This window comes from Anas platyrhynchos, chromosome Z (genome assembly GCF_047663525.1).
Source record: "Anas platyrhynchos isolate ZD024472 breed Pekin duck chromosome Z, IASCAAS_PekinDuck_T2T, whole genome shotgun sequence".
NCBI classification, from domain to species: domain Eukaryota; kingdom Metazoa; phylum Chordata; class Aves; order Anseriformes; family Anatidae; genus Anas; species Anas platyrhynchos.
Genome location: NC_092621.1, coordinates 14651968 through 14677568, shown reverse-complemented (window position 1 = coordinate 14677568; position 25601 = coordinate 14651968). Strand labels below are relative to the sequence as shown.

General features: G+C 37.9%; 1 protein-coding gene across 1 annotated transcript in view; it reads left to right on the top strand.

The window, feature by feature from the left end:
- TTC33 (tetratricopeptide repeat domain 33) overlaps positions 1-25367 on the top strand; it is a 51301-nt gene extending 25934 nt beyond the window's left edge. The window contains exons 3-4 of the mRNA XM_027447032.3: positions 13075-13206; positions 22541-25367. Of these exons, the coding sequence (XP_027302833.1) occupies positions 13075-13206; positions 22541-22891 (483 nt within the window). The 3' untranslated portion in view covers positions 22892-25367. The remainder of the gene's footprint in view (positions 1-13074; positions 13207-22540) is intronic.
- Positions 25368-25601: the final 234 nt, after the last annotated feature.

The following is a 25601-nucleotide window of genomic DNA, read 5'->3' as shown; positions in this document are numbered from 1 at the left end:
CTGGGGTGCATCAGGCACGGCACTGCTAGCTGGTAGAGGGAAGGGATTGTCCTGCTCTGCTCTGCACTGGTGGGGCCTCACCTCCAGTGCTGTGTGAAGATTTTATGCTCATTATAAAAAGGACATAAAACTATCAGAGAGCATCCAAGGGAGGACTACAAAGCTGGTGAAGGGTGTAGAGGATGAGACATATGAAGAGCAGCTGACGTCCTTTGCCACAGGCCCAAAAAGACCCTTGGTTTGCTCAGCCCCAAGCAGAGCAGGCTGAGGGGAGGCCTCATGGCGGCCTGCAGCTCCCTTAGGAGGGGAGCAGAGGGGCAGGAGCTGAGCTCTGCTCTCTGGGGACAGCGACAGGACCCGAGGGAACGGCATGGAGCTGGGACAGGGGAGGGTCAGGCTGGGGGTTAGGGAAAGGTTCTGCACCCAGAGGGTGGTCGGGCACTGGGACAGGCTCCCCAGGGCTGTGGTCACACCACCGAGCTGCTGGAGTTCAAGAACGGTTTGGACAATGCTCTCAGACATATGGTTTGGTTTTTCAGATGGTCCTTAGGGGACCCAGGAGTTGGACTCCATGGTCTTTATGGGTCCCTTCCAACTCTGATATTCTGTCATTCTACAAAGTTTGACTCTGCCACTAGAAATCTGCCTGCTCTTTTTAGTTGAAAGAGTTGGCTTAATATTCTCAACATTAAACACGGGTACTGTACACAAGACACGCTACACTCTGTTTTCACATTAAGTATTTCAAAGATAAATTAGTCTTGGAAAACAGCATTAGATGGAATATATTTATGACATTAACTCATCAAAGCCTTTATTTTACAAATGTTTTGATGAAAAAGGCTTGCAGCCATCAACACTTCTTGTCAAAGTTATGACATCAGCTTGTAATTTAAGTGTGTCTCCTTGTGTAGTTTAGATGACAAAAGTGCCAAGATTTGTCGTTTTGTTTGGATCAGGAAGCTTTTGTCTCCATCTTTTTGCCAAGGTACAAAAGTACTTTTTTTCCCCAAATTAAATAAAGATGCTGTTTTAAAAACATGTTTTTAATTTGAATTGAGAATGAGAACAAGAAAATGTATGGCTTCTGCTTTTTTATCACATTATTTTTTAGCGTTTAATACCTGTTTAAGCTGCTTGATTCAGTTGCTAAAAGCTTTTGTCCATCTTCCTCATCGCATTTTTTCTACTTTTTAATTATTATTATTATTTTAAAGAATATAATGGTTATGCTATGTCATAGTTGAGATGAATGGAAACAGAAAACACTTGCCAAGCTGCTGAACATGTTGCCTGTGTTTTGATGTTTTTGTTTGTAGGGCGTCGTAGCTTAGCAGGCTAGAGGGAAGATGAAAAGCAGTGATGTTGTATTTTTGCACATTTACAGGGACTGCTTCAACAGGAATGGACAGGAACCATCTCCTCATATCAACAGTTTAGGTTTCTTTTTTTGAAACATAAAAAACTTCTCTTCTTACTAATGTGCCACAATATAAGCACATTTGTATCCTCTGTAAGAGAGCCTTTTGTTGCTTCAGAAGAAACAGTGAGAGTTATTTCTTCATTCATGTTTTCTGAAATGCTTAACTAATAGTTTAAACCATAAATTAATTGCATATGAGGTTGTCACTTCACGTATGTAGCCACAAAAGTCAGAGGACAGGTAAATAAATTGAGATGAAGGGAAAAGACTGAAACTTAGATGTGGAAGAAAGGCTTTTTAAAAACCATCTTCCATCTGTTTTACAGATTAGAAAGCAAAAAAAAAAGTACTCTTAGGGAAATAGCTACCCAAAATATGGGGGAAAAAGACTTCGTTTAAAGCTGGGAGAAGAAAAAGAGAAAGGAAAAACACCACATCAATGAATGTACTATATCAGTGTTGGAAAGCATGGTATATTTTTTAGTTTTAAAATTGTTATTGCTGCTGCAATTTGATTCTGGTATAGAGATAACAAAACCGAAAACACAAGATGTGGTAACTGCTACTTTTTTTTTCTGGATGTTATCACAACTTCTCTTATGTTGTCTGTGAACTGAAAAAAGTTAGATTCTCTAAAATAATAAATGGAGTATTGTTGGATTACTTTATCAGCATATATGTATATATGGGGTGAATATAGCTTGTATTAGAAAATCTTGGGTGGTGTGGGTGGGAAGATTTGAAAATTTTATCAGTCCTACAGATTTTTTGGCTATAAATAAAAACTTAACTCTTGTTTGAGTAAAACAGACCACATAGTAGGGTATCTTGATATCGTTGATATCTTGATAAGATACCTTGAGAAGAGATGATTTGAGTGCTTTATTGCTGGCTCCTTTATGCAGAATGTTTTTGCTGTAGCATTTATTTTGCAATTTGTTTCTTCTGTGTCTTACTCAAGAGTATTCTGTTGAAAAAGGCAGTGGAAATAACAGGAGTACAGGGAATTGTTAGCTTACCAAGGTCTGGACTAGGGTGTGGAGTGACCTGTGCAAACAGGTGCTTACTACATCATCATTCAATTGGTACTCCAGATGCAATACCTAATACTGACGTGTGGTTGCATGCTTGGCACTCCCAATCCTTCTATATTTCATCTAAATGACCAAGCTATATAGAACCATAGAATCGTACAATATCCTGAGTTGGAAGGGATCCACAGCGATCATGGAGTCCATCTCCTGGCTTCACACAGGTCTACCCAAAAATTCAGACCACGTGTCTGAGAGCATAGTCCAAGCTCTTCTTAAATTCTAATGGGCTTGGTGCCGTGACTATGTCCCCGGTGAGCTTGTTCCAGTGTGCGACCACCCTCTGGGTGCAGAACCTGTTCCTGATATCCAGCCTGAACCTCGCCTGTTACAGCCTGACTCCATTCCCTTGGGTCCTATCACTGGTGACTAAAGAGAATAGATTGGCGCCGGCCCCTCCGCTCCCCTTCATGAGGAAGCTGTAGGCTGTGATGAGGTCTCCCCTCAGCCTTCTCTTTTCCAGGCTGAGGAATATATAAGTGACTTGGAGGAAGAGGAAACATTGCTTTCCTGCTTACCAGGAAGGGCTCAGAAACCAGCTGTGTGACTGTAATTTGGCTTGTAAAACTTTTTTGCCTGTCATAATACTGTTGGAGCGGAACAAAACCTGAAAGAATGAGGGAATTCAGGCTTTCACTTCCAGCTCATCTTTGTGTAGAAGGGAGCACAGCTGGACAGTTGCACTGTTTCCCTTTGGTTTCACTTTTTGTTATTACATAATATATTCTCATTCATGGTGTAACAAAAGATAAATTTATGTGCAAAATAGTGTACATTTATAAAATTATTTCTTAAATCTTTTCAACAAAACCTCTTTTTTAATCTTGTAAATTGGCAGTAGTTCTTTAGTACATGCAAATAACTATTACAGATGTTGTTTGCGGTATGACTTATGCTTACTGGAAGCTGATTAGTATAATGTGTAATCTGATACCTTTCTACTTTTGAAGGCACTAATATGAGCTGTAAAAGTCCACTTTTTGCCAAAATAGGAATACGTTAAGTCATTCCAAAAATATTGTGGTTCATATTTAAATGATACCGTCTTATGGCTGAGAATGTAACTCCAATCCATCACACCAGCACAAATACTGAAGCTATTACTGTGTAGCTAAATGAGAAAGTTTAGGTAGCTCCAGATTTGGAAGAAAGCTGTACACCAATTTCAGCAAGGGCTTGACCAGTATTGGGACCATGAAAACCCTCCTGTCTTGATGCAAGTCATGTACTAGAGGTAGTGATTCATGCTAAGAATGACTTTGCACTATATGCAAAGATTCTTTATGGTCTATACTGATTTTCTGTCCATGAAGAAAAGTTTCCCCGTGAGTCATGCTTTTTGAGAATTAACATAGGATGGGATGTTTTTAATGGGTCTGAATATTTATGTATCCTGTTCGGTTTATGAAGATTATCTTAAGTTGGGTTATATAGCAGCTCCCCAGTTCATGAGTATTTGCTTTCTCGGCAGCAAAACAACATCTTAAATAACCTGTTTAATATGCAGCTCAGAAAAATACACTAATGACACAATAGGAATCTGTAAATATTTATGGAAAGACTTAAAGATCCCTATTTTAACTGATGTGGGACAAATGTCTTTCCTAATTTCTGCAGAACGGAAATAGCATTTAAAGTTTTCAATTGTCACTGACAGTTGCATTAAGAGTGTTTCCAGAAAATCGTATGGGAGCTGTGGAATTGCTCAACTGTATTTTGGTTCAAAACCCATAAAAGTAGATGGGTTTGTTTCCATTGCTCTCAGCTACCCTTTGATCCCTTTAAAAACAGATGATTATGGTGTGTTGAGAGGTTAGGGGTGCACATATTGTTCTCCTTTTCATGCAAGATGTTTCAATTTATATAGCTTATATTCCCTTACCAGCTTAAATTGTTTCCCTGTTGCAAGAACACCAAGTATCCAGTAAATGTTTATGCAAGCAGTTCAGTTCTGTATTTTTACAATTATTTATTGTTTTGGCAAAACTAACACCCATCGTATTAATTCTGGTATTAGATACTTGGTATCATACTCAAAGGAGTGCATAAAGCCCACCTACATTAATGTAGTCTCTTACACTGCTTGAAATTCATTGAGGCCTAAGCTTTTAAACATTCATCGCATTATTTCACTGCTGCTTTGAATTACAAAGATGGAGGAGCATGCATGAAGGAGATGCATGAATTAGGGTCTGAACTTTTGTACAGCAGACTAGCCAGGACTCTATTCTTGGGGCAAGAGAGGTGTCAAAGGGCCATGGTACATATAATGAATTTACTTGGGATTCAGGCAGGATTCCTGAGAATTCACCTGGCTAGTGTTACTCATGCAGTGATATTTGTACCACAGAGATCTCAGATAAATTCTGGAACACCCCGTGCAACTATAACAGCATTCCTGCAGTTCTTCTGGGATCTGCATAATAGTTTAACATTGACGGACTTCACATGAATTCCCCAATATCTGGGGGACAGGATCAACCTATTTGTTTTGCCATGCCTTAACATATTCTTAGCATGTCAGGTTTAAAGTAACGTATTTCAAAGTAAATGTAAAATAGCTTATTTAAAGGAATCCTAAAGTGCACATGCAATAGTATATAGATATGTATTGAAATGCGTGAATACAAATGTAAACATACAAAAACGGTTATCATAGAATCATGGAATGGGTTGGTTTGGAAGGGACCTCTAATTTCAGATAATTCCCACTCTCTGCCATGGACAGGGAAACCTCTCACTAGATCAGGTTGCTCAAAGCCCCCATCCTGGCCTTGAACACTTCGGATGGGGCATACACAGCTCTTCTGGGCAACCTGTTCCAGTGCCTCACCATCGTTTTTTTTTTTTTTTACCAAAGAACTTTTTTACTAATGTCTAACTTAAATCTCCCCTCTGTTAGTTTAAAGCCATTCCCCCTTGTCCTGTCACTGTACCCCATGACAAAGAGTCCCTCCCCAGCTTTCTTGTAGGCCTCCTTTAGGTACTGGAAGGCTGTGATGAGGTCTCCCTGGAGCCTTCTTGTCTCCAGACTGAACAACCGCAACTCCCTTAGCCTGTCTTTGTAGGAGAGGTGCCTTCAGCCTTCTGATCATCTGGACTCTGGATTCACTCCAACAACCCCATGTCCTTCTTGTGCTGGGGGGGGCTCTAGGGCTGGGTGCAGGACTCCAGGTAGGGTCTAACGAGTGCAGAGTGGAGGTGGAAAATCACCTCCCTTTCTCTGCTGGCCACGTTGCTTTTCATGCAGCCCAGGTTATATTTGGCTTTACGGGCTGCAAGCATGCATTGCCAGCTCAAGTTATGTAAATGTAATAAGATTTTTGGCTGTTTATCAGCTGTCTGAGGATCTAGTTTCTGTACAGCCCTGCATCCTCAATTTGCATTCATTGAATAGGATCAGGATTTCAGCTGCATATCTCTCTTTGTATGCCAAGCCCATATTAGTATTTAAATTGTTCCACCCTTGTTCTTAAGGATTAAGAAATTCATAGCTCTATGAAGAAATAATTTCAACTTCCCTCTTACCCTCTTTGTACTTAAGAAATTATAAAGTTTCTAAGAAATGGCCAGATTTCATAATCAGTAGTTTAAGTTAACAAATCAGCTAATAATTGCTGATTTATATATAGTTGGTCATATATATGGTCATTAGTAATTATATGTTTGTTACGGAATTATAAATTTAGCTTAATACAAGCTCTGCATTACTGACAATCAGTTGGAACCAGACACGGTGGTAAAAGATCAATTTATGGTGATGACTGCTGCCAACCTGTTCATGAGGGATACCATGGCAAAATAAAGAAAATAAGAGAGGAATGTGGTTATTATTATTTTTTTTTCTCCAGGCCCACTAGAATCCCTCTGCTGGAACAGGCCTTTGGCTAACGTGGCTATTATAGTCACTAAACTGTGTAGGTACAAACCAGTCTGAACTGAATTTAATGTACTCTTCCAAAAGGCAGCCTTATACTCCTATTTTCTCATGACAGATAGAAACTTTGCTACTAACTGCTGAGATAAATTGATTTAAAAATAGCATTGTACATTTCTGTGAATAGGAAAAAAAGTCTAGAAATTTACTAATTAAAACAAATATTACTTCTAAGCAAAACAGCATGTCATGCTTACAGTGCAAAATGCTGTACCTGTGTAAGTTGAAGAGGCGATTCACTGTGAGGGTTGGGGCAGAGCATCTGCCAACTCTGAAGTTCTTGTGCTGTCCTTGAACTGTATTTGGCCTCTGTGGAACCGGATGAACTTCAGAATATGAACTGCTGAATTCTTCATGTATTCTTTGTCAATATTACAGATGTATGCACTGTAATTATGTAATGTACTGGTGTTACTTCCACTGTGCAAGCTACTAAGCAAATAAATATTTTAGTGTTCTAGATAGGTTAGTTTATTTCATCTGCAAAGATATAAACTTCACAGATACCTATCTATGAAGGATATGAAACCGTCAGTGTCCAGAGGAGGTCTATGAAGATGGCGAAGGGTCTAGAGGGGAAGACATATGAGGAGCAGCTGAGGCCCCTTGGTTTGCTCAGCCCCGAGCAGAGCAGGCTGAGGGGAGGCCTCATGGCGGCCTGCAGCTCCCTCAGGAGGGGAGCGGAGGGGCAGGCGCTGAGCTCTGCTCTCTGGGGACAGCGACAGGACCCGAGGGAACGGCATGGAGCTGGGACAGGGGAGGGTCAGGCTGGGGGTTAGGGAAAGGCTCTGCACCCAGAGGGTGGTCGGGCACTGGGACAGGCTCCCCAGGGCAGTGGTCATACCACTGAGCTGCTGGAGTTCAGGTGTTTGGACAATGCTCTCAGACACATGGTCTGATTAGGGGACCCAGGAGTTGGACTCCATGATCCTTGTGGGTCCCTTCCAACTCAGGATATTCTGTGGTTCTATGATTCCTAAGATCTCTATTACCTAGTGGGAGGGTGGAGGTGCTGTGTGTAGCAGAGGAGAGAGATTCTTTGCAGAAGTGTCCACCAAAAAAGTAAAAGGCAATGCTTACCAATGACAGCAAGATAAATTCCGATTTTATGTGAGGAAGAAAAAAAAACACTTTTCAGTGAAAATGATTATTCTTTCTGAAGATTTCGGAAAGAAACTGGAATTATTTAGTTTATTTGATCTTGAACAACCAGATTGAAGTTAACAGTCTTTGTTCGAGGAGGTTGGACTATATGACCTCCAGAGGTTCCTACTAACCTGACTGAGTTTGTAATTCTCTTCTTTGATCACAATGTAAGCAAGTATAAATGGTAGGGAGTTTCATTTTATTTATTTTTTTAAACTGGGATGTAGTAAAAAGAGTTTACCAAGAAAACTTTGAAAATTACAGAAAGGTCCATAACAAAAGGTTTTGTTGTATGGTACAACAGATATTGCTTCGTGGCATGGGTAAATGTAAACTGATTATAGGTAGGAAGAATTTTATTCATGACTAGTTCAAAATTGGTTTCTGGGTGGAAGAAGGAATTGGGTCGTTTTCACTGGACTTGGAATGTGTCTATATATAGTGATTCAGCTTCGAGCCATTGATCTCATCTAAAGTGAGGACTCATTTGGATTCATAACACTTCCAAAATATTGTGGGTAGCACAGGACAGGTCATGCTACTGCCTGGATTTTTTCACTTGGTCTGGTGACTGTTGCAATATTTGATTTTTTTTCCTTCACAAAGTTCTCCACTCTCACTTTTTTTTTTTTTTTTTTTTTTAAGCTAGACCTATTAAACAAAGTCACCATAGTGACATAGATGTTCTTTGTTTCAATGCATGTGATAATTGTATGTCTGTGTTGGAATAAAATAACCTCAGAGAAGCCACCTACTGAACAGCTTTATAAGAAATATATTAAAAATGGCTAGATGGAAGTATGTCCATAGGAAAGAGAGAGCTTTTTCTGTTTTGTAAGATTTTGTTTTCTTCTCTAATTGATTAGCTTTAACAATGTTTTCTAATGAATTGCATTCACTGTAACTGGAAAATAAAATTTGCAATGAGATTACTTAACTGTGAAGCTTGAGTGCCATCTTGTTAATGAAATTTGCAAAAGAAGTTTCATGCAAGAAATTAGTAACAGAAAAGGAACAGAATCTTTTGTCAGCTCCTAAAAGGGACATTCATAAATAGGCACATATCTTGATTCTTACTTTACAGGGAGGTGATTCTGGCAAAACAGCCCTTTTCCCTCATAGCTTGCTTGAAAAAAAAGATCTGTTTTGCTGATAAGATTGTCTCTTTGTGGAGGTTTTTCCAAGAATAATTATGACAAGTAAAAGCTTGATATTTTTGTCCTTTCAAATGACAAGGTTATATTAGTGCATTTTTCTGAGAGATAATGTAGTTTCTCTGAAGCATCATGCTATTTATCTGGTTATTGAAAAATACCCTAATGCAACTGAATTAGTGTTTTTTTTTTTTGTTTTTTTTTTAAGGTAAGTTCATTTTAAAGAAATGCTGGGTGACTAGTCTAATTATTTCTAGTCGTGTATGACCAATAAAATAATGCTTGCTTGTTCCTGTTTACACTCATAATCTGAGCATTTGCTAGAAGTGACTAGCAGAGAATAGCAGAGAGTAACTACTATTAATCTCTGTCCAAAAATACATGGACATAGTTGTCAATATAAATTGAACCAAAAGAGATCACACAAAGCAGCTGATGAAGTAATGTAATTGTATGTGTGTCTGGATTCATGCTGATTATAGCTTGTGGTTTAGAGTCAATTGTACTGTAGTCTGAAAAAGATTAAGAAAAGGTCAAGAGCTTTGTTGTACTAAGTACCATAGAGCTGCCGAAAAGATACATTCTGCACATGGAGGAGTTCCTTCTGAAAGGAATTAAACCAAATCAAAGAGCATGGTTATTTCAGAGACTGCATTTGGGGGTAAGTTACTTCACCCAGTTTTCTTCAGAATAATTGTGGCAATACAGTTAAATATCCAAGTCTAAACAAACTTACAATTATAACAAATGACTGTAACAATGAGAAGATGCAATACAGCAAAGTGGCTGCAAGTATTCTAATAAATACAGGTGTAGGGACTGCTACTGGTTGACAGATTCCTGTTTTGGTCACATATCTGAAGGAAAAAGTAATAGATCAGCTCAAGTATTTCAAGCATCTGCGTTGAGATGAAAGAAGACCTGGAGACATCTTTCTGAGAAATAGAAAACTAGACCGTTATGTTCATGCCATGTTTGATCAAGTAAAAATAACGTATTCAAAACCAGATAAATGAACCAAAAAACATAAATTCTTAAAATGAGGATAAAATCAATTTGTGTACAGTTGGAACTGAGCTCAGGACTTTGAACAAGACACTCATTCATTGTGTCTTATTTTTTTTTTTAATAAACAAATCAACAGTGGTTCATTATAGTGCAATATGTAGGGATCAAGGAAACCAACAATGAAGAGAATAGAATCAAAACAATGTGAAAGGACTTAAGAGAGAGAAAAAGAACCTTCATAGACTCATAGAATGGCTCGAGTTGGAAAGGACCTTAAAGATCACCCAGTTCCACCACCCCTGCCATAGGCAGAGATGCCACCCACTAGATCAGGTTGCCCAGAGCGTCTTCCAACCCGGATTTCAACACCTCCAGGGATGGGGCAGCCACAAGTTCTCTGGGCAACCTGTTCCAGTGCCTCACTACCCTCTGAAGAATTTCCTCCTAACCTCTAATCTAAATCTCCCGCCTTTTAGTTTAAAACTGTTCCCCCTTGTCCTGTCATTATCTGACCAAAGAGTCGTTTTTGTAAGTGCCATTTAAGTACTGAAAAAAAATGAGGTCTCCCAAAAACCTTCTCTTCTTCTGAACAGCCCCAGATCTCTCCGCCTTTCTGAAAGTGCTCCAGCCCTCCAAGCATCTTTGTGGCCTTCCTCTGGACCTGCTCTAACAGCCCCACATCCTTCTTGAGCTGGGGGCCCCAGGCCAGGATGCAGCACTCATGTGGGGCCTCACCAGGGCAGAGCAGAGGGGCACAATCCCCTCCCTCCACCTGCTGCCCACCCCTCTGTTGGTGCAGCCCAGGACGCAGTTGGCCTTCTGGGCTGCAGGCACACACTGCTGGCTCGTGTCGAGCTTTTTGTCCACCAGAGCCCCCAAGTCCTTCTCTGCAGGGCTGCTCTCACTGGGTTCTTCTCCCAGTCTGTGCTCATGTCTGGGACTGTCCTGACCCAGGGGCAGCACCTTGCACTTGGACTTGTTGAACCTCATTCAGTTCATGTGGGCCCACTTCTCCAGCTTGTCCAGGACCCTCTGGATGGCATCCCTTCCTTCTGTTGTATCTCTGCACCACTCAGCTTGGTGTCATCTGCAAACCTTGGTTTGGGTGCACTTGATCCCACTGTCTGTGTCATTGATAAAGATACTGAAAAGCACCAGCCCCAAGACAGACCCTGAGGGACAAGGCTCATCACCAGCCCCCACCTGGATATAGAACCACTGACCACAACACTCTGGGTACAACCATCAAGCCAATTCCTTATCTATTGGTCCACCCTTCAAATCCATATCTTTCCAATGTCGAGATTAGGATGTCATGTGGGACCATGTCAAAGGCCTTACAGAAGTCCAGGTAGATGACATTGGTTGGTCTTCCCTTGTCAACTGATGCAGTCACTCCATCGCAGAAGGCCACCAGATGAGTCAGGCACAATTTGCCCGTGGTGAAGCCATGCTGGCTGTCCCAGAGCACCTCCTTTTCTTGCATGTGCCTTAACATTGCCTTCAGGAGGATTTGTTCCATGATCTTGCCAGGCACAGAGATGAGAATTTATTTATATTTATATTTATAATGATGTTTCGGAGTAGTTGCAGTAGAAAGTACTTGTAAAAAGTACTGAATAGTCTGAGATGCATAAAATCGTTCAAGTAATGTTATACTTAGATTTGTTTTCGATTATGAGAATAAATACATTAAGAGATGAATGTAAAAGCTAGTTGAGGGGTACAAAATTGTTTAATCTTGGTAGGATGTACACCTCTCCTCAGGTAACAGTTTGACTCAATTCATGGATCTGCTGCAGACAGGAGAAGCTGCACACAAAAAATCAGTTGAACTGAAAGTTTTAGAAAAATAAATAATATTCATTGCAAACTTTGCTGAGAAAGTACAGTTGTTGGGAACTATTAAGAGAAAAAAGGGAGAAATGCCAGTGACATGACATACAGCTATGGAGTGTGTTTAAAGATTTTTAGGTACTTTAAATTCCAGTGTACAGTCTGTTAAATCAAATTAAAGCAAAACCATGCAATTAGTCTCCAGAAAAATATAATCTTACTAAAATATCAGAGGTATGGATCCAAAGGCTTTATTGGAAGCTTTGTTTATCGTGTTTCTTGTGTGCAGGATTACTTTCTGAAGTAAAGCTCTCTTAGTCTTCTACTCCAGTTACCCTCATACTGCACGAGTACTTTGTGAATTAAAGTTAATTGATTAATTAAATCAAGATAATTGCATTTGAATCTTCCTTTATGCTACACTCATATTTGTCTGTTTAATATATCATGGGGCTGAAAGATTAAATAACTGCATTTTACTCTTCAGCAGCAGTGAGAATGTGCTCTGATATTATTTGTCATACTTCTGGGTTGACCGGTTGGGAAGAAAGTGGTTGCCCACACATGAGTTGTACTCGTGTGGTTCGTATTTTCATCATACTGTTGGAATGCAGTTCTCATTTGTTTCTTACACTGTTATCTATCACCATAGCATGCGGGTGTCTGAAATCATGATCTCAGAGTGATGCAGGTCTTCAGGTAACATGCCAGTCTCATGGAGGTCTTGGAAAAATAAAGCAAGCTTTGAGACATGATATGTGCTGTTAGCTATGATTTATAGGCTTAGTTATGGAGATAAAGTGCAAGGGACAGAATGCTTTGGTAACAGGCTCACACTAACCTGTAGTGTTTTTTGAGTAAATGAGATTTCCAGATTCAGAAAACCACCATTTAACAGTTTTTATGTAGATTACTTCCTATCCAAATAAAGCATTCTGCAATAGCAAAGCCTTCTCTCCACATAAAATAATCATTTTTACAGTTGTTTCCATGCTGAATTACAAGGGTTATTGCTGTAGTTGTATCACATGCACTGTAACTGTGTTGGGTAGATTTTGGTTCTCTATTAAAAAAAACACACGGGCATTTTGCAACAGTACTTGCTTATGTACTGTGATTAATTCTCAGTGTGTTTCTGCTCCAGTGTAATATCACAGTTCTATTATTCTTTTACAGAATGTGGGATTTGTAGGAGGGAGGGAAAGACATGGATGTCTTCAGAAGCAATTCATTTACTTCTAGGAGAGTTGCATAAATTGTTCAGATAAATCATCCTGTAGCACTCCTGTTTCTCTCTGTGAGCTATGGAGCGACACTGGGTGACTCTTAGATTAGGCAACTGTCTTGTAAACTATAAAAACCTAGGTGAGACAAACCTGTCCTTATTACTGAAACAAGGCTGGTTGCTTGTGTAATCCTGGAAAATTTAATTCCATTTTCAGTTTGTTTATTCTTGTTCCTCTTATTTTTCTGCCATAGGTCCTGATGTCATTACATGAAATGTTTCCAGCAGTGCATGCAGCAGAAATGGCTGTTCAGAGAAACCCACATTCCTGGGATGCCTGGCAGACTTTGGGACGTGCCCAGCTTGGATTAGGAGAGATAGCACTGGTAGGAAAATCAACAACATTGATATGCTAAAATTATAAACTGCATCCTCTGATTTGTGCATGAGAGAGCGAAAGTACAGAAATATCCAAGGTAGCTCAGTATCTTTAAATAACCTGAAAATAGGCAAGGAAGAAGGTTATTGCTATTAATTGTCAGTACGTCCTCTACTTGGTTGTTTTTCACAAGTGCTTTTTTTGTGGTTATGTCACTGCGCTTGTGCAAGACTTGTCAAGCTGAAAGCCTTTTGTGTAACATGTTGTGTTTGAGTGATGGCTTTATGTAACAATATGTTGACATAACTGCACATACTACATTCTGGGTTCTGTACCGCTACAGTGCTTTAAAGCTGAAGGTCCTGTGAAGTCCCAGGTGATAATCCAGCCTCAGTTTTATACATGGCTGTTAATAGACATCCAGCATCGTTTTTGTTTTTCCTATCTCCTACTTTCCAGCTTCAAGGTGCAGCAAATCATGTATGCACCTACACGCTTCCCTGTGGCTTCTTGACTCCCAATTGATGGGTGAAGTTGATTCTCTTGCTAAAAAGAGAGTAAAAAGGCTGGGGTGTGCTGCAGTAGCTCAAGTGCGTCTTTTCTCTAGCTGCAGCTGTACTGTCCCATCGTACTGTCTTGGCCACATTGTGACCAGATGACTCATCCCCCACATCAAATCACCCACTGTTTACAGGTTATAATGGAATAATTTTCTGCGTGTTAAAGTGTGGAAGCATAGCGAGTGAACTTCTAAATTCAGATACATTCAGAAAAGTCCATTTGAAAAATAACTCATCATGAACTCTTAGATTAAAAAAAAGAAAAAAGAAAAAAAGATACTGGCTCGATTTTAGTTCTAATACAAAGTAGCTTTATGTCGGTTTGGTAGAAATAAATAATTTTGTCATTAGAGTATTTCTGGAAAGGTGCAATGTTAGGGCTGAAAAATTTTCAGGAATAAAAGAAATGTTTTTATTTTTTTGAGTGAGGCTAACAAATCATGCGTAAACATTTTTTTATTTATTATAGTGGTACTAAATAAAATAAAATAAAATAAAGCAGTCCCAAAATGTGAGAATAACATAAGGCAAAAGCAGAGCTTTGCAGATGTGTGTGTAGTGTGCTCCTTTATATTGTCACACTATGATAAAATGAAATATTTAGTATAAATCCATACATATCTGCATCACCTCAAATAACTGGTGACATTTTGTTGCTTTTGTGTTGCAGAAGGTAAGGGCAGATGGTCTGTCATGTCTGGATCAATGACCTATAAATCCTTCTTTTTTCCTTAAGTGCTTCAAATTGTCTCTGTAAATTATGTCTGAGATTTTAAATACATTTAAATACATTATAAATCCTTTTTTTTTCCCTTAAGTGACTGAAATTGTCACTGTAAATTATGTCTGAGATTTTAAATACATTAGTCTCAGGAAATTCCAAGTTATTTCCTGCAAGGTAACTGATGCTTCTTATTCTATAAAAAATGCTACAATAGCAGTAATGAAAATTATAGGTACTGATTTACCCTTATTAGTTATACCACCAGGTCTGCTCACCAGGTCCTATAAGCTTCATCTGCATTAAATAGGCACATCATGCCAACAGGAGTGGGTATGTCAAGTTAATTGTGCTGGGGACTTACCCACACAGTGTTCATTTTGTTGTAATTCAGACTAGCTCTGTTTGGAGCTTCAGGTGCTCTCTTGGAGTACATCATCGAGTTTAATCACAAAGGAATCTAGTTTATGTTGTCTGAGACTACTTCACAATGCAAGCCAAATCCTTTTAAGTGGGAACAGTCAGAGATTTGCATCAAAGCACATTATGGATCTGAAACAAAACACTTCTGTAGGTGCACCTGTAGTTATGTTATGTTGACCTTACTGCCTGAGAGAGACAGGTGGCATTACCACCAGGTAGGTTTTGCCCTCTGAATGCTTTTGTCTCTTTGTTTTCCAAGGAGGGATCCCAGGGGAGGGTAAGCTCCCTTCCATTGGCTCCTCCAGTGCTGTGACATGGGATGTTATTTCTTTGCTTTTCTGTGTGTTTAAGACATATTGAGTTGTCTTCTGATGAAGATGTTCTCATACAGAAAAGTGCTTTGGGAGGTATAATGCTCACTATTTTCAAATGAATGAATTTTTAAGGAATCCTAAAAGATTCCTTAAGGAGTTTTAAAAGACTGGAGAAGTCTTAACAGGTTAAATGATTTTTCAGCTAATGAACCTGTGGAGGCTTCTTGAACTAGTGATCTGTTGTAATTATATTCTTCCCATTAGCTTTTCATGATTTTCTCATCTTTCACCGCATTTTATTTTTTACAAAGAAAACCTAATAAAACATAAACGTCATCAGTTCTAGTAATGTTTGAGATTTGGGAATTATTGCCCTTCTCCAGAGCAGCTTTTCTGTTTTCATCATTTGAGTTCTCTTCCCCCACCTCCTAACCCTCAATGTGTTTCTTTGCTACCCACATCCTGCCAAATGTTCTGTCGTAAACATTTTAATTACTTCACAACAAATGATGCACTTTTCTTAGGAAAAACAATTTATTGTATTTTGATCTTGTTTCCCCTGTCTAAAATAAGGCTTCCAAACAAATCTAATCTCTAATAACGTGCCACACAAGATATTCATTTCTTTCAAATGAAAAGAAGGATTTTTTTTTTGTCAAACTGGTGAAAAGAAACAGAATGAGATAAATTAGCCCCATTTTCATTAACTTTTACAAGAAATATTTTGTTCTTTTTTCTGAATTTAGTAAGTACGGTAAATCAATAGTGACAAATGCAAACAAGCAGAACTTAATTTCTGCAACTCAAGTAAGATGTAGTAATTTCTTAAATTCTAGAAACCAGTTTGTAAAAGCACACTTATGAGTAAACTGCAACATGAATATAGAAACTGCAGAAATGTATAATCAAGCTTGCAATATTTCTCTAATTGTAAATGTTTGCTTCTAAAAGGGAGTTTTACTGTATGGGTGATGACAGTCTAAACAGTAGCAATTTCTTCATATCTTCATTAGAACAATTCTTCCCATTAGAGAAAGTGAGACCCATGCTTTCATTTGAAAAAAAAAAAAAAAAAAAGAGAGGGAAGAACAAAAATCCACCAAACAAATGACAAAAAACAACAAAGGCAGCATTAAGGAATGACCAGTTAAAAGCAGCTGAGCCTCCCACCTTGGAGATATTCAGAAGCTATCTGGACATGGTCTGCAGCAACCAGTTCTGGGTGTCCCTGCTTGAGCAGGGTGTTGGACCCGGTGACTCCCAAGGTCACTGCCAGCTGCAACCATTCTGTGACATAAGTTTACCCCATTGTGAGCTGAGCCCTCGTTTTCAAAGCTAGGATATTCAGGATTGCGAAGATGTGTAAATATGAACCAACTGTGGATGCTTGCTGCTTGATGTTTAGAAGAATGCAGTTTGCTGTGTTACTACTAAGTAGGTGGTTGTGTAAGAGTGAAACTGCATTCTGTAAAAGAAATCAGCTCTTGACAATATGAATCTTCAAATCAGACTTTTCCTTTAATTTTTCCTGAAATAAATAGTGTTGAGGTCTTTATGTGTAGTGATCGCAGTTATGCAAAGAGGAATTATTATATTTTTATTGGAATCTGTTTGGGAATCAAAAGGAACATTAACAGAACATCATGGCATTTATGTGTAGCCTTCATAAACTGATGGTTGGTCTTCCACTGAAACGCAAAAAAAGCCTGTACTTCAGATTGTGTTCCTGCCACACTGAGGGAATAAACAACTCAGATCTTATTTTTATAGACTTACATGGGATTAAAATATTTAATTGCACTGCTCTGATGATCTTCCTTCCAAGCCCAACATAATGAGTGGATGATTTTTGTAGTCAACTATTTATGCACATTGATGGAATATTTAACTCTATTATACTAATATGGTCAGCACTTGCTATTCTTATGTGCATAAATGAAAATAAAAAGATCCAATTAAATTTTAAAAATAGTTATTTGGTTTATAATTTTGGCTTAGAATTTCTTGTTACTCCATTTGAAGTGTGAAACAAAAGCTCTGTTATTTATTTATATATATATATATTTATAAAGTGCCTATCACTGTATTGATAAACACTCTTTGAAACCACTCTGATGACGGGGATAAGAACAGGAGTTGGCCTTGTTCTGCCTTCCTTATCAAGGTTTGATAAAAGACATTGATTTAAAATAAAAAATCACAGGGCTTGTTTTGGTCCTGCTGACTCCATCCTAAACTACATGCCAGGCACATACACATTCTAGCACATAGTATCTGGGAGGTATTAAACTAAAATTTGAGAGAAAATAAAATGCTTAGTCAAATAAAAGGAGTTAAATTCTTTTCAGCAGCTTTGAGCGGTCCTAGTCAGGAATAGATACCGCTTAGTAATGGAAGGTTCCCAACAGGTCCTATGCCTGTTCCGTAGTCCCCAGCTCCTATGGTGTATTTATTTATTTTTATTTATTTTATTTATTTGTTTTTTTTAATTATTATTATTATTTTTAAATTATTTTTTATTTATATTTTTATTTAAATTATTTTTATTTTTTTAACACTGTTGGAAGTCATAAATATATCTTAGTATACCATCAAATATATGTGTAATTTTAATGCATGAAAATGTCATCTACTCAGAGATTATTTTTATTTTCAGGAAGTAAAGCAGAAGAGCAAGGAAATTTCCATAAGCTTAAGTGTTCTTTCAGCAGATTTATTCCAGCATATTTATAGGCATTCTTTAGAACATGTTCACGTAGCAATTTTATCCATATAATTTGCTAATAGAGAAGTCAAATATTCTGAGTTCTATTGATGAGATAGTATTTTATTCCCTTGATCAACCTGGATTATGCTTATGTATGCAGTAGAGCATACTGTACAGATCTCTAAGGCAGAGCCAGCCTAAAACAATTACTTGTACAGAGCTTGCTGCAGTGTCTTCTGAGGATACTCACTGAGGGATAATAAGGCAGAGAGGCAGAGAGGTGATAAGGATTGTGAAGAAAGGAGGCTGGGAAGAAATGAGTTTCCCCAGGGTATGGAGAATGCTGAGGTACTCAATGATTTTTTTGCCTCAGCCTTCACAAGCAAGAGCTCCAGCCTTTTAGCCCAAGCTCCAGAAAGCAAAGGCAGGGACCGTGAGAATGAAGAGCTGACCACTGTAGGAGATCATGTCTGAGACCAGTGAAGGAACCTAAAGGTGTTCAGGTGTCCATGGGACCTGATGAGATGCATCCACGGTCCTGAACTAACTGGTAAATATAGATGCTAAGCCACTGTCTGCCATACTGGAGAAGTCGTGGCAGTCCAGTAAAGTTCCCGCTAGCTGGAAGAGGGGAAACATAACCCCCACTTTTAAAGAAAAAAAGGAAAACCTAGGGAACTAAAGGCCAGTCAGTCTTTCCTCTGTGCCCAGCAAGATTGTGGAGCAGATCCTTATGGAAACTGTGCAAAGGCACATGGAAAATAAGGAGGTGATTGGTGACAGCCAAAGAAAGTAGAAGAGGACAGACATACCTGAGCCACTGTCAGATGCGGAGTGAACATGCACACTGAAGAGAAGCTTGAAGTGGATGCTGTGACTGACAAACTTTCTGTAACTCAAGTCTGTATAGAGACATGGGCTCAGGGCCGAAGAAACTGAGGAAAATTTTTCTACTAATTGCCAGAGGCCGTTGTGTACTTGCTGTATTCTTGTGGCTCCAGGGTCACGCATGTCAGGCTCACGTCCTGTGGCCTTTTGTGTCAGCCCTCAGATGCTGTGGCCCAGGGTGGATGTATGCTGAGTCACCCCTGGGGATGATGCATCCTAATCCACTCCGTATGAATACTCTGCAGTGGAGAAGTTCAGCGTGGGAGAACTAAAGTGCTGTTGTCTCAGACGTCTGGCAAATGAGAACGATTTTTACAGGTGTACAGCGTGGCCAAATTCCAGTGTGTTTAATGCAAAAATCTTCCACATCTGGAAAATTTCCTACTGTATTTCATGTCATTTCTCCACATGAAACCACTGTACCTTCCGAATAAAATGGATTTATAAATTTAAGAATGGCAAAACATAAGGTGTTCATCTCATTCTTGAATACAGAAGAATTATTTTTGTTGGAAAGAAATTTTCAGTGAAAAAATGTCTATTGGAAAGAAGAAATAATCAGAACAGAAATCTTGTATAGGAAATTTTAGCCTATTTTAAATTAAAATAAAAGCATTTGCTATACAGATTATGTCATAAAAAATAATTAAACTAGAGTGAAATTATCTGGAAGAATTTGACTCCTTTGGGTTAAAAGACGAGAAATATAAAGAGGAATTTGGACCGTGTCTTCAAATATACTAAAGGTTTCTGCAAAAATGAGTTATGTTAACTGTGAATAGTACAAGAAATAACAGGCTTAAATTGCAATAAAATATGTTGGAAAAAAATCCTTCTGTAAGGATCATCAAAAATGGAAAAAGATTACTTATAGATGTATATTCACCTCCATTGTTGGACAACTTTTAAAATAGGTCAGCTAGACTTCTGTCAGATGTAACATAAAAACCTACTCTAAGCCCTGGGGACACGTGTGAACTGCATAATCTTTTGAGATTATGCTTTCTTACTTTTTTTTAAAGGGGAAAGGTCACTGTGTAGCAGCAATTACTAGGTCCGTGTGATATAAAAGCATGTTACTAATAACTGTAGTCAGATAAAAACTGCATTTTACATTTAAAGACTCTGCATACCAGCAAGAGAGATTCTGCTCATGAGATGAATAACAGGATGATTGTTTGCAGTAGAAAACCCAATAGTATGACAAAATGGCAAATATTTAAAAAATACGAATTCTTCAGATTCTTAACTCAGCAAGCTAGAACGTCATGCAGTAGATTTTATAGCACTCTTCTTCAAAGAACCAAAACAAATGCATGAACCTCTACTGAGTTAAAATCACGACATCCTTAGATGCAAGGTCTCTGAGACCACAGCTGCCCATTAAATTGAAACCAAAAAAATCAAGTTTATGTAGCACCATCACATTTTCCCATAAGGCCATAATTGGAGTAAGAGATTTACATCTCCATCAGCAGGAGATCTGAAAGTAGCACTTCCTGAATTGACCCAAGTGAATGGGTGAACGACTTCAGTACAAGATTAAAGTAAGATACATCTCAGTTTGCTTTCAGCAGCTGTTTGTCATGATTAGAGTTATAAACAAGATGAGAAATAGGAATATAAATCACTTTTGTACATTTTATCTGGCATATTCTAGATGGATGGATAGATTAACTGCCACCTGTGGCAGTTTGGGGTATACTTATGGATTTTTGTCTTCCTGTTATTTTCAGTTCTTTTGTCTTAATAGAAATTAATGACTGTAGAAGCAATTACAATGGCAACATGAGATTTTACGTAAATAACAATTTGGCATTTTTCAGTATTGTGTTGTAGCTTTAAAAGTAATCTCTCTGATCTTTTGCACCACTTCAAATCTATATTACTTATAGCAATGTCATATGCAAAATTTTTTTTCTAATAGATTTACTAAAAGGATTGTTTTGTGTTGTATCATACAATTATTAAGGCAGCTTCTCAGCCTATTAAATGTAGCTGTACATTGATCTGTATTTGATTACTGTGTTTAATGTTGCTTAATGTGCATGAACATAACTATATAGAAAGGTTTTAATTAAAGGGCTTCTTTCATGGAAGGTTTAAAGGCAGATGGTGTTTGTTTATATTTTGTGTTTAACAGAAATTAAAAAAAAAAAAAAGAAAAAAGAAAAGAGCATTTAGTGTTTACTTGTAGCTCATCTATCCCTGGAAATTAAAGGAAGCAAAGTTGAACAAAGTGACACTGTTCTGCAAGAATAAACTGTACTCCTCCTGTTTAAAGTCCAGCGTGCTCCTACACTTCAGATCTGGCTGTGGACCAATTGTAAAGTATTCCTTTTTCCTGGAACTGAAAGGCTGCCTATTATAACAGCAATAATGCTGATAGCATAATCAACATTACTTAAAATCTGCTTTGTATCTCTCGTCTGTTGCTTCTGAGTTTACGTCATACAGAGTTGTATATTACTTTGTGCCAGAAGAAGGATGAATTGGCAGTTTCTGTTAATGGAGATGAAAAGCAGTGATTTTTCAAATTTATTTGCATCCTTTGAGTATTTATAAATTATGAAAGAATACATCATTTGATGATAGTTCATGTCTTTAAAGTCTTTATATGCGAGTTGCTGGAACTTATCCCAAATACTATTCGGCAGTATTATCACTGATCTGCTACCCTGTGGGAAGGCTTCTGTGCATCGTCATGCAAGACTTTCATCATTCAGGTGGCTACTATCATAACTGACCATAAAATAGTAAATGTGAACTAGTTATGTTCCTGTGTGTACATACCTGTAAATCATAGTAGATAAAGTTAGTCTTGACCTTTCCATTGTTAATATAATTATAAATCCAATACAGTTTTAATTTTTGTTCTGGCATTTTTCCAATGTTGTAGCAATTTCTTCTTATTGCTGATTATCACTTCTACTGGATTAGACAGATTTTTTATATTTAGCAATGTCTCTGTTGGGTATTTGTGTTTGCCAAACTTCTCGCAATTGAGCTTAAAGAAAAGAGAAAAAATGTCAACTATGCTTAATTAATTTTATTAATATTACATGGTTTATAAGATTAGAGGATTTCTTTCTTAGAGCAGCTCTCCAAATTGGAAGTTCATTTGTGTACTTTTGCCTGATTCAGCAAGTGTGTTTGCAACCAATTTGCTTAGTTGACCTGGTACAGAGACTCCTTATCATGAGGGTAGGATTACTGTAGTAGTAGGTCTGCATGTGAAATGACTACGTGCTAATTTAAAAGGAGCGATGTTAGTGATGCTTCAAATCCCAGTCATTCCTTTTCTGTATTTGTTTAAACCACATCTCTTTACACTTGCCTTCCCATGTATCTGATGCCAGGAGAAAAGTGGGATAGAAAGCCATCAAAACAAAAATGATTTGGCATTTACCCTTTTAATTACAGTATTATTTTTGACATGTGAACTCTTATTTGTTGTGCCTTTGTTGCCAGGTACCTGATCTGTTCCTGCATTCTTGGTGCTTTCAGACAGTTGCATGCAGAGTTATCTGGGGGTAATGCTATTACTGAACTTTGAGCTCAGGGAGGATGTTCCACTAAAGACAGATTGGAGTGAAATTATTTTTGTCTTTGCTTGAACAATATGCTCTTTTTTTTTTTTCTTTTTTTTTTCCCCTGTCAGTTTCTGTGATGAAATGTGTAGGCATTAAAGTCGCCAATCTGTGTTTTTTTCTCTCTTCTGTTTGTAGGCAATTCGGAGTTTTCAGGTATCCTTACACATCTTTCCAATGAACCCCGAAGTATGGAAGGAGGACCTTTCGTGGGCAAGAAAACTACATGAACAGCAGAAGGCAACAAAGACTGAGGCAGTGCAAGCACTGGCCAAAGGAAGAGAGATGGCACAAGCATCAATCCCAGACTATGACTTTGAAAGTGATGAAATTGTGGCAGTATGTGCTGCCATTGCAGAGAAGGAGAAAGCTCTTTCAGCAGCTAAAACTGTAGTGATTGTGTCTGCTTCAGGCACAGTAGAAACTGTTACTGAGAAGGAGAATTGCACTACAACTCCTGATGAAACCCTTTTTATCAGAGCCCGATAGGGCCACCCTATGTCTTGTCAGTACTGTTTCAAGGACTAGTGTTATTTATTGCATTGGGTGTCTTTTGTTTTTTAAGCAGCTGGGGAGGCTGCAAAATAAAAGGATTGAAATTATTTTTCTTTTGTAAAGTGAAAAAACAATAACCTGAGTTGTACTTCAATCCATATTTTTTGGGAAAAAAGCCAAGACTTGATTTTGAAAATCTCATGAACAAATGCAATGTTAAAATGCTTAACTACATTCTAGCAACTGCATTCATCTTACTGTATTTCATGGATTTACAGGTTAATGTCTATGTTTTGTGAGAAATTAATGAGCTCTTATGTAAAATGCAAAAGGAAAAAGAGATTTTAAGCAAAACATATTTCAATCCTTAATCATTGGCATTATTTATCCTAGAGCTAGTGTGAGTTGTTCTGTTATCAGGAGTCTTTATTTTCATCAAGATTAATTTTTCTATGATGAAGTTTTCTGTGAAGCAGAGAGAGATTTTCATTTTGTGAGTGTTGGTGTGTGATAGCCCTGGGATCTGTTCTGTAGTCAGTGCAATCAGTAGAAACTTTCATGTTGCCTTCACAGGTGAATGGTTAAATACTTTATATATATAAATACTTTCTGATTAGATGAAAGGCCATGCTATACCAAACAAGCACCTGAATGCTTAGTTGTTATTAAACATTTCACCAGAAGAAAGAACATTCTGCAGAGACTGAAGCTGGCCTTTCCTTATCTTAAGTGCTATACTACAAACACCACTGAAAGTAAAATAGTGGGAGTTGGACATTGTTACGTCCGAAGGCTAGTGTATTACATTTAGCCTTTTTTTTCCTCGTAAGGCTAATCTGATAAAGGAATCAATTTGCTTTTCATAATTCTTGTGAATTTAAAGTGTGTTTTCAGTGAACCAGTTGTTCAGGACAGCATTGTCTAAGTCTCCCTTTTTGTATTCTTTCTGGATTTTAGATGCTGTGGTGGTTATGGGTATTCATACTGTGAGAGACTTAAGAGACTTGTTTGCCTGGTCTTCATCTCTCTTTAGGGGAAGATGGGTGTTGGTTCCTCACATGGACAGCTAAAAGAAACAAAATTTCTTTCTCTTATGTGCTCTGTGTTAAGACTACTCTCTTTTCATTCTCAGGGGAGACATAACAGAGATGATAGGTTCCTAACTGGACTGGAAAAAAAACAGTCTACCGAGGAACTCTTAGAAAATTCAGGATGGGGAACATATCATTTCCACTTAATTTTTATAATATTTTGCATGAAAAAAACACATTTCAGATAAGAGGTTTGTAGCCTGGTGAACCTTTTGAAATCTTTGCATTTTTAATACTTGATTTCTGTTTTCAAAATAACACATTTTTAAAGGCAATAACATCTTTTTTCCTCAAGAAGCATAGTGTTTTTTGAAATAGAAAGTGTATTGTAGAAAAATCACTTCTCTCAGAGCATAGTACAGTTGAATATTGTTAATTCTTAAGAGGGCATTTACAGTTGTTGCAGAAATTAATTGTCCTTTTCAAAGACTTAATTGCCATGTTCGTCTTACATGACTAAGCGTTCATTGACTTTTGCAAACATTGAATTTTAGATCAGTGTGCAAGCACGGACACATATAATCTTCACTTTTTAACATCTAATTATCCAAAACAATTACTTTTAATTTTATAAAAAATGTAATAACATCACCAACATGTATTTTTATTTGTTCATTCAGTTCTGAAATAGATTCATAAGTGCTTGTTGAATAGGCATTTGATTAGATGTGGTTTCATTGAAGTTTAAAGTCACATTTGTTGAAGAATTTCTTCATCTTGTTTTTTCCTAACAAATAATAGAACCTGTTCAGACATAGGAATAGTTAGCGTGAGAAGGATTTTGACAGATTTCTTCAAAGAAGAGACATTCTCTGTCTAGAAAGGAAATGCACAAGAAGCTGTAAGGTGTTTTCTGTTTCCTGTTTTGAAGGAGCTCTGCTATAATCAAACACATCTTTTCTTTCTTTGCCTTTTGTGCTTGTGTCAGTGTTGTGTATTTACTCACATGGGAAGGACTGCCTCCCTCCTTTCAGAGGTCAGTTTTATCACTGTATCTGATTCCACTGAAATGCTTTGCAAAATTGCTATTGACTTCAGCACTGTTGAGCAAAGTTAGAGGGATGTGCATCTATACCATCAGGCTCAACAGTTGTGCTGGCCTTGAAGGGTTGTTGTTGCCATCTCCAGCAGTAAATGTGACTTCCTTTCTGATGATATTAGGTTATGACTTCTAGATATTGTCATGACTGTGACATCTTGAAACAGGGAGCAGAAAAGTTCCTGTGACCTATTCTCAAATTGGAATAAAGTTTGACAATTGGTGATTGCAACATCTGGGTTTTGTTTGTTTGTTTGTTTTTTTGTACAGCATGACATGTTTTGCATGTATGGGATTTTCTGGATCTGTTTGAATAAAATACTGACTTCTCTGCTGTTTAGTGATGCCTGTTTATTCTTTTGGTTGTAGCAAGAATAAGGTTTAACACTGGCCACTTTAGGATGTTATTCATTTAATTAGCCGGCTTCTTCTGTCTCTGCAGAACGTGTTAATTAGTTGTAGCGGAAAACAAAACACAACTGTCTCAAGAAAAATTGTTAATAAAGGGTAGCTGTCAGCTGTTTTGAATCTCAGGAGTATCCAAATGAGTGGGATCCAAAGGATAAAGCCTTTG